General features: G+C 35.2%; 1 protein-coding gene across 1 annotated transcript in view; it reads right to left on the bottom strand.

The window, feature by feature from the left end:
- LOC127445224 (dystrophin-like) overlaps positions 1-13029 on the bottom strand; it is a 157977-nt gene that overhangs the window by 93751 nt on the left and 51197 nt on the right. The window contains exons 33-43 of the mRNA XM_051705117.1: positions 12526-12642; positions 12045-12179; positions 10832-10984; positions 10150-10320; positions 9755-9865; positions 9366-9511; positions 8715-8838; positions 6675-6850; positions 6386-6533; positions 3880-4011; positions 3097-3246 (exon numbers count right to left, since the gene is read on the bottom strand). Coding sequence (XP_051561077.1) covers positions 3097-3246; positions 3880-4011; positions 6386-6533; positions 6675-6850; positions 8715-8838; positions 9366-9511; positions 9755-9865; positions 10150-10320; positions 10832-10984; positions 12045-12179; positions 12526-12642 — 1563 coding nt within the window. The remainder of the gene's footprint in view (positions 1-3096; positions 3247-3879; positions 4012-6385; positions 6534-6674; positions 6851-8714; positions 8839-9365; positions 9512-9754; positions 9866-10149; positions 10321-10831; positions 10985-12044; positions 12180-12525; positions 12643-13029) is intronic.

Below are 13029 nucleotides of genomic sequence, written 5' to 3'. Positions count from 1 at the left end.
CTACTTTTCTATTGCTTTACAGACAAATATAATTGAATATCTGGAAGAGAGAAAGCTTTAGCCAACTAAGGTGAGAAAAAGTAATGCAAAAATAACTAAGGGGCCACTCACACGAATGCATTTTTTTTTGTGCCGAACGTCTTTGACTGTTTGACCTCATCTCGCTGTTTTTTCAGTATCTCGTGCAGGAGTACTGCATTTTTAGATGCCGTATCAAGTTAAAAGTATCAAGTTAAAAAGACGTTTTGAGAATGTGTTTGTTCTAATCGTTGCGCTGCATCTAGCTTTTTTAGCACAATAACATGTTCGGTTTGAATGGCCCCTAACATGTTAAAGATTTCATACAAAATCCAAGAACGAACAGGTGTGACATAATTTAGAATAAAAACAGGCCAAAAATACGTATTTTTTTTTTTTTTTTTTTTTTTTTTGATGGTTCGTAACAGCTTGCCAAGGGCGATCTTTCAGGAAAACTTTGTACCGGCTGATAAACAGCTTCTTTCTGCCATTGGTCCACGTCATCAGTAGGTGTGACCTGGGGCTCCACCTAATTTGAGGCCGATAGCTAATTCCCGTTCAGTCAGTTAATATCAGTCAACACACCGGCGTGTAGAGTTATTAGCAAACTGGTGCAAACGTATCTACATCTGTACGAATGTTCATGTAGAGACATTTTCCAAGAACATGTCATGCAATTTTATTTTTTGTTTAATTAGTCTACGAAAGGAATCAAATCTACTCAAATACTCTTATGTGCCCATTCACTCATGTGCCATCTGCAGCTGAAAGCCATTCATCCTCTGCCCAAAGCAAGATATGCTTCTCTTATAATAATTTTTTGTCTGTATTCCACCCATTAACACTATTTATCCACCCATTTTTGCATGTCATGGTCGCGTGTCGCATGTTAGTGCCATGAATGCAAATGGTAAGTATTAAAAATTACACATTATATCACTTTAAATCATCAAGTAGTTAAAACATCTTCTTTTACTGATCTTGTGTGAATTCTACTCATAGAATAAGGCATGAAGTCATTGATAACACATTTTAATGTCATATTAGTTGATGTTTTACATGTTGTCTTGAGCATCCTAATATTTAAATATACTTCTAAATGCCACCCACAGCGATGTGGCCGGTGTCTGAATGTAAGCAAACAGTATGTCATTTCTCAGCTGTTTCAAACATCTTTTTACCTCTGAACAAAGAAGAACTTTTGTGAGCCTACTCCCAATTTTCTATATATATCTCTGATATTTTGTTCACAATATACTGAATGGATTGGTCCCTTCATCAATCTATGGGATGTTTCCGCAGTTTTATCATCCACCAGGTAAAAATGGGAAGTTCAACAACTGAGGCTGTAGATTGTAATATAAAAATTATCAAAGGTTTTCCATTGAACTCATTTCAGCCATTTCACAAGTTTCACCTCTTTACTTGACACTGATAAGTTACTTTACCATTCATTCATACTTAACCATTGTTTCCTGTTGACTTTACAGTGGTGTAATGTCACCGTTGGATGCTTTTCTTTGGCAACCCACCAAAAGGTGGCATTTATTGGTACACCCTGTAATGCCCATAAGTGTGTGTGTTTTCATTCATAGGCTTCATCTGGGCTGAAATAAAGGAGGTGTGGGATAGAGGTTTTTATGAATACGTCCATGACTGATTGAACCTGATGGACTTTGCCATGAATTTAGCCCCCATATCACTCAAGATAAAAAAAGCACACCTCTCCTCAATAAGTTGCATGATTTGAGGTATCATTCATGTCTCAAACAGTGTGGGGCAACTAACAAAAACAATAATATAAAGTGACAGTAATACATATGTCACAGCATGCAGTAGCGTCAAAGTGGGCAAACCGACAACACTTTGGTAAAAATCATAATCAAGAATTCACTGCTGTAGAATCAGAGTGTGCCAGCCACAAACAATTCAAAATCACATCAGTACAGCTGTACTGAGTTATTTTTATAAGCTCAGTAAATGAAAGAACAAATCATTTCCTGAATCCATTAGTTCCACATCTAGGGAAACTAAACTCGAGCCCTGAAGGGAGCAGCTAAAACTCTCCATGAGGATGAGGATGCTGGGAGTATAATTAAAAAGAAAGCGTGCACTGTCTGAAAGACTCTCTAGGTGCAAATGTGAGAGACTGTGCAAAATGAGACCAATGACTTTGTGATACAGTTTAATAATGTAAGTTTTTTTCTTCAGGCTTTGGCTGGTAAAACCAATAGGTCAATAAAATGGTCAAAAGTGACTTTTAAAATTGAGTACAACTTACAAGTTTCCTTAATCTTTAAATATACTTGTCCATGTTGAATTTTCAACAGGTATAATTCACATCCAATACGACAGATATAAAATCACGTTTAAAGTCATCATGAAAAGGCATTCACAATGTAATTAACTTCCATAATGTAATGTATTTCCAAGTGAAACAGAATATTAAATGAGAAAGAAACTGGCTGATGGTCAAGTTCACTCTCAAGAGCATCTCAGTGTATTCCAAAGGTAACACTTATTTTTTTAATGTTATTTGCTATTATTACCATAACCTTCAAAAATTTACATTGAAGAAAAGAAGGGACGAGTTCAAATCATTTTTCGAGGTAATCAACATTATGTCACAAAAGCTGTCGTTTGAGCTTAACTTGTATTGAACCTTGAATCTTCCTTTAAGAAAGTAAACATGGCCAACTCAGAGTCCATGTTGAATTGAACACTTTGTTTGAAGATTGTTAATGGCAGAATATTGAGTTTTCATTAGAATCTAGAATCCTTATTTATTGCCACTCAACTGAGGCCGGTAATATTTGTTTCTGTGAGTTTCATACTGTGTCACCAAAGAACATCGCCGTGAACTTACAGTATTATTGGGTCAGTCCCCTCGCGCCTTATGTAAGGACAAAATGTTGATGGCTTCCGGTTGCCAGCCCTGAGCATTAACCACTACACCACACCAACTTTTATGCAATTGTTACTGCACATGGTTGAAATGAGACAAAAAGCAATATTACAAAACAGCAGTAGTGTGCATAGTATGTTCATATAGGTGCTTGATCACATCTGAGAAATTACCTTAGGGTCTACTGCGGTAGGAGACTGCTCGAGTTGACTTCTTGTAGTAGAGGCCCAACTGGAGAGCTTGGAGAGCTGTTCCTGATACAAAGACAATTCCCTGAGGAGATCCTCCATTTGCCGTTGCTTCTCAGGAAGATCGGAGGACACCTTTGGAAGAGAGAAGGAAACATATGGTGTTTAAATCACTACAAAAAGATGTCTGGTCTTATTTTACCCCAAAATCAATAGAAAGAAATAAGAAATTATATTTTGCTTAAAGAAAATGAAGCCTATTTTTATAACCATTAAGATTGTTTTGCATTTGAACATTATGTTTATGAAAATTAAGCACATTTATTCCCTATTCTCATTACCATAATGTAAAAATGTCACTCTCATTACAGTAATGCACAAAAATAAATTAGGTATAAAAAGTTATTGTATTAAAGTAGTGAGAATCTAATTAGAATCACCATTGGGAATAATAGGAATAATAAAACAATTTAAGAGTAAACGCATTCCGGTAGAGAATTTCAGTGGAAAATGTGCTTAGTCATGTTACTATGTAAAAAATAAATAAAATAGAACTCATTTATGCAAATAATGGCAAGAAGACTTTCCGAGCATCTATGATTGCTTGGATCCGACTTTTAAAACTATTTAATGATAATGCCTTCATTAAGCTGTTAACGGAAATGATACTTGTGCTAATCATGCCAAGGTCACATAATCATTGAATTTAATGGTCCGGAAAGATCAAACATTAGAGAAGTAAAGATTAAAGGAAATCATTTGGATTACCTTGGCCCATCTCATGTTGATAACCTTTAGATGTTTCTCCAGTGGTTTGACTTTATCAGCTGGGAGAGAGGAGCCTTTGCCGTTGATCTGTTGTAGAGTTTGCTTCCTGATTGGCAATTCCACTACCCGAGCCTGAAGATTTTCACGCACACATATTAATTATCTGCTCGCCTTTGTGACTCATGTTTGGTGATTCATCTCATGGGGGAATTAGAATTTTAATATGGAGCTAAAAGCAAAGTTTATTCCCATATGTGTGAGCTAATGATACTAGCACGTTCCACGAATACGAAAAACTTTGCGCCGGTGTCCCATTACTTTTATTAAAGCATTAAGGGCAAAAATGCAATGTTTTTTTGTTGAGAGAACAATTAGATATTTGTTCGATAAACTATTAATCTAATTGAAAATGATCCTAGCATGAAAAGTTGCTAGTTTTCAAAACATTATATGTCTATATCCACCCTTAAAACGTGGGTTTTGGCCTGTCCCACTTCAGAGATCTTAAACATCTCAGCTGTATTCAGTAATTAAAATCATACAACAATATCATACATTTTGATCAAATCTTTCAAATTGATTTCAATTTATTGCAGTTTTTTTTGTAATGTAATTTATTCCTTACTAATTGTAAAAATTGAATATTTAGCACATTTCAAAAACCCTGTTGCCGGTATGAATTCCTTCCATTTAAAAAAAAAAAGGAACAGTCCTTAAAGGAATATTCTGGGATCAATGCAAGTTAAGCTAAATTGACAGAATTTGTGGCATAATGTTGATTACTGCAAAAAAATTATTTCTCGTTCCTCCTTTTCTTAAAAAAAAAGAAGAAAAAAAATAAGAAGCAAAAATCGAGGTTACAGTAAGACACTTACAATGGAAATGAATGGAGGGTTTCAAGGCAGAAATGTGAATTTTATAATTTTATAAAAGCCCTTAAATGAATTCTTCTGTTAAAGGTATAGTTCACCCAAAAATGAAAATTCTCTCATCATTTACTCACCCTCATGCCATCACAGATGTGTATGACTTTCTTTCTTCTGCAGAACACAAAAGAAGGTTTTTAGAAGCTCTGTCGGTCCATACAATGCAAGTGGATGGTGATCAGCACTTTAAACCTCCAAAAAGCACAGACAGTCATAGTAAAAGTAATCCTTATGACTCCAGTGGTTAAATTATGTGCGTCCATGAGGGAAATATAAGTTCACGCTGCCTTTCACGTGACATAAGCGTGTTGGAATGTTCACGCGAGAACTGACGCTATACAACCTGAAGTGTAGCTTGATTGTTTACAAGAGAACGATGTTCACAAGCTTTATTGGTTTTGCTTTCATTTGAACATGTCAACATGCTTAAGTCTACTATGATTGTCTGTGCTTTTTGGAGCTTTAAAGTACTGATCACCATCTACTTGCATTGAATGGACCTATAGAGCTGATTTATTCATCTAAAAATCTTAGTTTGTGTTATGCAGAAGAAAGGAAGTCATACACATCTGGGATGGCATGAGGGTGAGTAAATGAGGGGTGAATTTTCATTTTTGGGTGAACTATCTCTTTAAAACTTGTATTTTTTGAGCTGTAAAGGATTTAAAATCATTGTTTATCAGGATTACAGGGTTTACGCTATTACGTCATCATGGCAATGATATAATGTTTTTGTCGTGTTACTATAGGACTATTTTTGAAACAGTGACTATTTTAACGTTTACGGATTGGCCTCATTCACTTCCATTATAAGTACATCACTTTAACCCAGATTGTTTTTTTTTTTTGTTTTTTTTTGACAAAACGTAATACATTTTTATACTAATCAACATTATGCCACAAATGCTCTAGATTGAGCTTAACTTGTTTTGAAACCGGAATATTCCTTTAAAATTGTGAAACCCAAGAAGAATCAACATTTGGAGCCTTTTTAGATTATATCGGCAAGACAAGTACATATTAACTTAAATTTTCTCCATTTTTACACAAATGATAGTGTTGACTGCATTTTTCAAGTTCAACCATTAATCCCTATTACTCTGTTAAGTTATTGTATGAAAAATTATCAAACAAATGGTTTTCTTTAATGTGAATCAGTTCATCAATAATTACATACCAATATTTGGTCATTGGTCAACTAGCTAGCCCCTACTAAGTGACTGGGATTAGGGCTTAAATTAGAATAAAAACTCTTTTACTTGCACTCTGGTTTTTTTTGAATTTTTATTTATTATTTCTTCATTTTATAAACAATGTCTGTTAAATTTAGATGTTTACTGCTTGAAAAAACAGAATCACAAAAATCATTGGTTTACACTTTATTCATGTCAAATTTTTGGCAAAATTTTGGTAACAGGGTTGTAATAATGGCAAAGCTAAAAAAAAAGAAAAGAAAAAAGAATATAAAATAACACTAAGTTTGACTTCCACTGGTTGAAACCCAACTTCATTCTCTATTTTGTACCCTATTCATGTAAAGCACCTACTAACATAGTTTTAAAGAAAATAACTGTTTTTACCTTCACTTTTTCTAAGGTTGCACCGAGTTGTTCCTTGTGACCTGGTTCCACAGGAAGTGCAACTACAGCTTCTGCATCATCCAGCCAGGACTGGAACTCCACCATGTCTTCATTTAGCTCGGCAAGAACAATCTTCGCCCCTGCAGACCTAAAACACACAGTACTCATTTTTATGCATTCCTTCAAAATAAGGAAAAAAGAGGGCAATTATGTAGGTGTTTGTTGCTCAAATTTAATTATGCCAAGATATTCAAATGCCTGCATTAAGAAGTCCTGCATTCACACTAACCGTCTCTTGATCTCAGTGAGCTGGTTGGACACTTTGGCCCATCGGGAGTTGATGGATGTGAGATGTTGTTTAATATAGTCTCTGTCGTCCTTACTGCCGAGTGGAGTCAGGTCTGTCCCAAGAGAATTCACACCCTTAACGGCAGCTTCCTGTTTCTCCAAACCCTCCTGGAGCTCCTGTTAGAGGAGAATGTCGCAGTATACTGTATATAGTTTTGAAACGAAGTCTTATGGCTTATTACCAGACCCTGTGTGTGAAGAAATCTCCACAGATTTCCACAAAATTAGAGTGCCAGTAATACACAAATTCATAATTTTCCAAAACTGTATTATATTTATATTAATTAATAATAATTTTGGATGGATGACACCAGCCGAAATTGGTTTCACAGGCAGAGCATGGTCTTACAGCATTTTCATGAGATTACAAAAACAAATGGAATAATGTGCACTGATGAATCATTAACACTAAGACCAAGAATGTGTATTAAGAAAGTAATTAGTCCATTTTTATTCTAATTAACTTTAAGAATATCTTTATAAAGCTTTTAGTTATAATTATTATTTTTTTATATAATTATTATTTATATAAAGGTATTTTCAAGGACTCTAAGACATTTAAGGGACCCACTTTAAATTAGGTGTCTTTAACTACTATGTACTTAAGTATTTGATACAATGTACTTATTATGTACATATGTGTTGGTGCATTGTATTTACATTTGTAAATGCCTGAATTTAATTACATCTTACACTTTTAACCTTACCCCTAGGGGTGGGTAAAAATATAGATTTTCCGATACACCGCAATCTTCATTTGAACAATCTTGATATCAGTTCTTAAATCTCATGATCAATCATTTACTCTAGTCTATGTGCAACCCTCTACTAAAAAGCGAGGAAATCACTCGCATTTGCAACCAAATTTCACGCTACAGTATGTGGCAAAAATTTATATATTTGGCAACTGGCTGGTACTGTAAATGTTTGGATTTCACTCACCAGTGATTGTGTAGTATAGTGGTGGAGTATTCAGCAACGAGATCCTTTCACTGAGTGCTGGGAGTAAAAGTTGTTCCGTGTAATGTGTGTCCAAAGACGAGATCCACGCAACCCATTTGTCATTGAATAATGTCTCTTTTAATACATTTTCTGTTCTCTACAGTAAGTTGTTGATAAAAAAACAAACAAAAAATAAACATTTATTTCTAATCATGAAAAGCACAGATGAGATAAAGCCGCTCGAGTCTCTCTAGTTAGCATGCGCTCTTTTACAGATGCTCTTGAAAAAAATGCCAGTTTTGTTAAAGAGGCAGTACCGGTTTTAGCACGTGTTCAACAAATACTTGTAAACAGTACAAATTGAGCAATTAAATAATAAACATGTAACAAAAAATAATACATTAAATATAATATGTTATTTATTGATTAAATCCATGGATTTGTACATTTTTTAAAAGCCAAAATGTGACCAAATTTATGAAAAACTAATAAAATATCATTAGTAAAATTAATATTTTTGTAATGTACCTAGTTAAACGGTCCCATTAGCTGAAAAAGAATTTCATTTATCGAAAAATATGTGTCAATACCCAGCCCTACTTACCCCTAAAACTAACCCTACCCCAAACCTTACCCTAAACCCTAACCTTACTCCTACATTTAACCTACAAGTACCTCAACTTCAGTGGCAGCAAATGTGAATGTTGTGAGAATTTTGCAGAACATCATGCATTTGCACAATAAATACATTGTATTTTATGCATTTTAATGTTAGTACATAGTAGTTAAAGACACAGAATATAAAGTGGGACCAATTTAAGACATTACAGCATAATTTTCTGTAAAGCTGCATTGGAACGATTGTGTTGTTAAAAGCTCTATACAAATAAAAATCACTTAACATGAATTTACTTTATACGCACAGGCTTCCAAGAAAGTGTTGCCAAAAATCTATTTTCAGACCTTTTAGGCTCTATTCTGTGAGTTCAATTCGAATGCAAGGGGCAAAAAAGAAAACGTGTAAATGTGTAAAAATTACCTTGAGGTGATCTCTGTTATTAATGGGGTCTTGTTCATACTTCAGTATTGTCCTCTCTGCATCAGCCAGCCAATCATCAAGCATTTTCAGCACCTCACTGAATTTACTGCTTTTTTCAAAGCATCTGGACAGTAGCACAAGAAGACAAACATTAGACATAAAACATTGTGAGTCAAAGAGTAAATATAGAGAAAAAAATGTGGGGGGAAAAAAAACAGCTACATTTAGAGCAAAAAGTGAAATAAGCACACAACAACTGCAAAGAATCGTCACTTGTGTAATTTCTTAATCTAGACTACAGCGTTTGACAGCTAATTTAGTATGACTCTTCTCCATATCACTGTCTAGTCAGTAGTGCATTTTCAGTATTCCCCTTTTTTTCAAAATGCTTAATGTGTTGGCACAGTCATCTTAAATGGAAACAAATTCCCAACTAGAAATGTTACAGCTTAACTTAACATGCTCATATCATATTTATCTTTCTAAAATAGAAGCACAGACAAAAATACTTTACAGTACATATAATATGTTAGTATAACTTCTTATTTACTCAAAGATATTTAAAAAACAACAACCATTTATTACACCTATTACTTTGTTTTTAGTGCATTAATGTGTGGTAGTCCCAAGTGTAATGTCACTCATCCTTACGTGAGTCTGTCCTGATAAAGCTTTTTGAGGTTTTCCCAGTTGGATCTGAGTAGCTGGACTAGTAGACTCTCCTCAGGATGAGTTGCACCCCTGCTCAGAGCTTCTGTCACTGGACTCTCCAGTTTTTCCAGATTCACTTTAACCTCCTAAATCACACATAACATGAAAAATTCAAGGATTTTTACATTTTTACTGCTATATCGAAAGAGGTAGCAGGGAACTTTGAGCACATTTCTGAAAATAGTTTGTACCATACATCAAAAAAAGTACATACTCTGCCATATTCATACATACATCAAAATGTAAAATGTCGCCATTGGGTAATCCAAAATGTAATTCATAATCTAGGGGATGTAGGCTTATAAATGAGACATGGTTTATGGAATCACCTTAAGGCACTTCTCTTGTTGGGGTACATTGATGAATGCTGCAGACCAGCGCTCAGGAGAGTTCAACGAAGCCTTATTTTCAGCGATACACTGCAGTAAAAACTGCAGTTCCTGTACACACAATGATGGGGAACAAATTTATTCATTTAATTTTGATTATTAAAAAGATTTAACCAGATGAAATCTGATTCTTGTAATAAAACAAGTTAAAACACAGGTTACTTTGCTTTTAAAAAAACAATCACTTCACACACTAAGGAAAAACTCAACAAACTGTTGTGCTGTTACAGTTAATATTGGATTGGAAGTATACATGCAAATACTGTGTATGATACATGTGTTTTCAGTATTTAGTTTCTGACTGTTTTTGTTTTGACCACTAAGAATATACTTACACTTTTGTGGTGCACTTTAGTGAAATTAACGTCCAACTCTGCCCAGCGTTTATTAACTGGGAGGAGGCGGCACTCCACTAGCTTGGCAGCACCGCCCTCTGAAAGCATGCGGCCCAGTCCTCGCAACTCCTCCAGCTTCGGACGCTGCTGTTCAATCTCAGAACCGACCATCTGATGGACAAAAATCTCCAAATAATTAAAGATGATGTGTATAATTTCTGCACCACTACTGGCACCAAAAGTGGTAATGTGTATTTTTAAGTGGCCCAGTTGCATGAGTTTGGGGCGGGACTATCTGTTTTTCCAACCAATGTAAGATGGGATAAGTATTTTTGGAAACCGTTTTGAAAACATTCATTATTTTTGTCATCTCATTTGGTACCACTAGTGGCACAGAAATTACACATTTCACCATTAAACTTGTTAAGACAGAAGCAAGGGATTGAAAAAAGTAGCTCAAAATAACCTCAAGCAAATAAAGTTTAAAGTTTGTGAGCTCATGGTGTGTTTAATTCAGTCACAGTTCAAAAATAAAACTTGCAATAAAGCAAAGCACATTTGTGAGATTTAAAGTCAAATGTAACCCCCTTGAGTACCAGATGTTATTTCAGTCACATCCCTGGTGGAAAATTTGAATATAAGGGCTCTGCATAGCAAAGATTGTGAAAACCCTCGCGCTCACTTTCACTCTTGGTTCCTCTGGGGGATCTGGAAGCTCTGCGATGGTCCTCTCAATTTTGTCCAGCCACTGCATCATGTCATCTGTCTTCTTACAGAACTGGTACCACTGCGAGGTGAGAGCAAGAGCCTTCTTCTTTCTCAGGCCTCTCAGATTCTGTGAATGCAGATTAGTTATATAAAGACTGTATATAAATACACATATTTATGCATAACAAACAATGATTAATGAATTATGATTGCATGATTATATCACCAAGCAAAACATTATTTAACCAAGTATGACATGTTCCTTTGTTGTTCCTAAAATAACATTCATATCAACCAATCACAGTCCTAACTAGCCTTAATACTAACCCTACACCTAATCCTGACCTCATCTTAATTCCAATATTTACCTTGTCCCTGACCTGAATTGTAATCCTGAGCAGATGCATAACTAGGATGTGATGATAGGGGTTTAACCCAGAGACACAACCAAAGTAGGGGGGTCGTGAAAAAATTGTTCAATTTAATGCTCTTCGATAACTAACATAAAAGACCAACTATAGATTTTGAAGCTGAATGAGCAGTCAAGTTTTTGTAATTGAGTACATTTAAGCATTATTATGAAAACTTATTTTTACATTCAGGTATGTAATGTATGGGGCATTAGGAAAGATCCTGTATACTGTAAAATCACATTAATGTAAACTCTGGATGGACCACTTTTATATTTGTCATAATTTGACAACAAACAATGTTGGTGAAAAAACTATGGTGAAGGAATAAATGGACCGACTGTCAAATAATGGCAACACATTTGTCATGTTCAACACAGCATGCATATATTTTATCAAAAAACAAGTTTAGAAAATTGTTTTTGCAGTGTATAATCAACATGATATCAAATTGCTTTTGCATTACAGCAAAATTACATGATATGTCTAGTCAGATATTTGGTGCCGTGTCCAGATTTGTTCATGGAGGCGACATTGCTATGGATGTATATGGATGTAGGGCGTTAACAGACGGGTTAAGCCATTGTGCACCATCTCCAGGACGCGAGTGGGGTTCGAGTTAATGTGGCAAGTGGGGTGGCAAAGCTTATCTGGCCACGCCCCTGGTTATGAGACATATAAATAGTGTCTTTCCCAACGTCAAGAGCTAGTAATCACATTCTCAAGGCCTTGATTTTTTAATAAAATGTGTACTTGACATGTGTCAACTAAAATTACCTTTAAAGTGTCGTATTTGTCATGGAGAAGGTTGTGTTTCTCACGAACGGCCTCTCGTTTCTCCCCGCTTGGAGTTCTCTTGAGGAAATGTTCTCCTTTCAAAAACAATTCATTAAGTGCGTCCTCATCTATGCCCTGCAAAAGAACAAGCACACAAAATCATATTTAGATTAACAAAGAAACATTTTAAAAATCTATCTATCTGTCTGTCTGTCTGTCTGTTGTCCATCCACCTGCCGACCCACGCATCCATCCGTCCAACCACCCATCCGTCCATCGAGCCATCCATCCATCCATCTCAAAACTTTGCAGCAGTTACATAGATCTAAGCATTGCAATAGTGTACTGTGCTAGCATTAGTTACACATTTACTGGATTTATTTGAAACTCATTATGTATCTTTCACCCTTTCATTGGCTGTTGGATTTGGAATTACTTGCATTAATTTTAGCCTGAGAAAGTGTGGAGAGTATTTTCTTACCACATCCTCAAGGAAATCTTCCTCTTTTAGACTTTCACCTAATTTAATCTCCTCGTCCAGCACCTGCAGCCATATATTAGCCTGTCTGTGATACTCTTCTAACTCTTGAGAGGAGGCCTGCAAGAAAATATGGAAAATCATATACAAATCCAATCATATAACAATTCTCTTTCATAAGCGAAATAATTCCCTTTTCTAAGTGAATAACATTACAAGACAACATAGTCTCTGATTAAGTTAGCATCAATCGAAGAGGGAGAGCCAATAAGCACAATTTATTTAAAATACTTCTCCACTAAAAACGTCCATGAAGTATTACCATTTTTTACATTGTACCATGGTATTACCATGTTTTTGGACATGTAGTTCAAGGTAATACCATATGATTCTTTGTAGTACATTGGAGTACCTTGTAAATACCCCAGTATGTGAATGTAGCAATCAAAGTTCCTTAGTATTACCATCTGATACGATCACTGTACCATGTTACCACCAAATTATTTG

This window comes from Myxocyprinus asiaticus, chromosome 8 (assembly GCF_019703515.2).
Source record: "Myxocyprinus asiaticus isolate MX2 ecotype Aquarium Trade chromosome 8, UBuf_Myxa_2, whole genome shotgun sequence".
Lineage (NCBI taxonomy): Eukaryota > Metazoa > Chordata > Actinopteri > Cypriniformes > Catostomidae > Myxocyprinus > Myxocyprinus asiaticus.
Note: the sequence above shows the minus strand (reverse complement) of the source record. Positions and strands in the feature narration are given on the sequence as shown.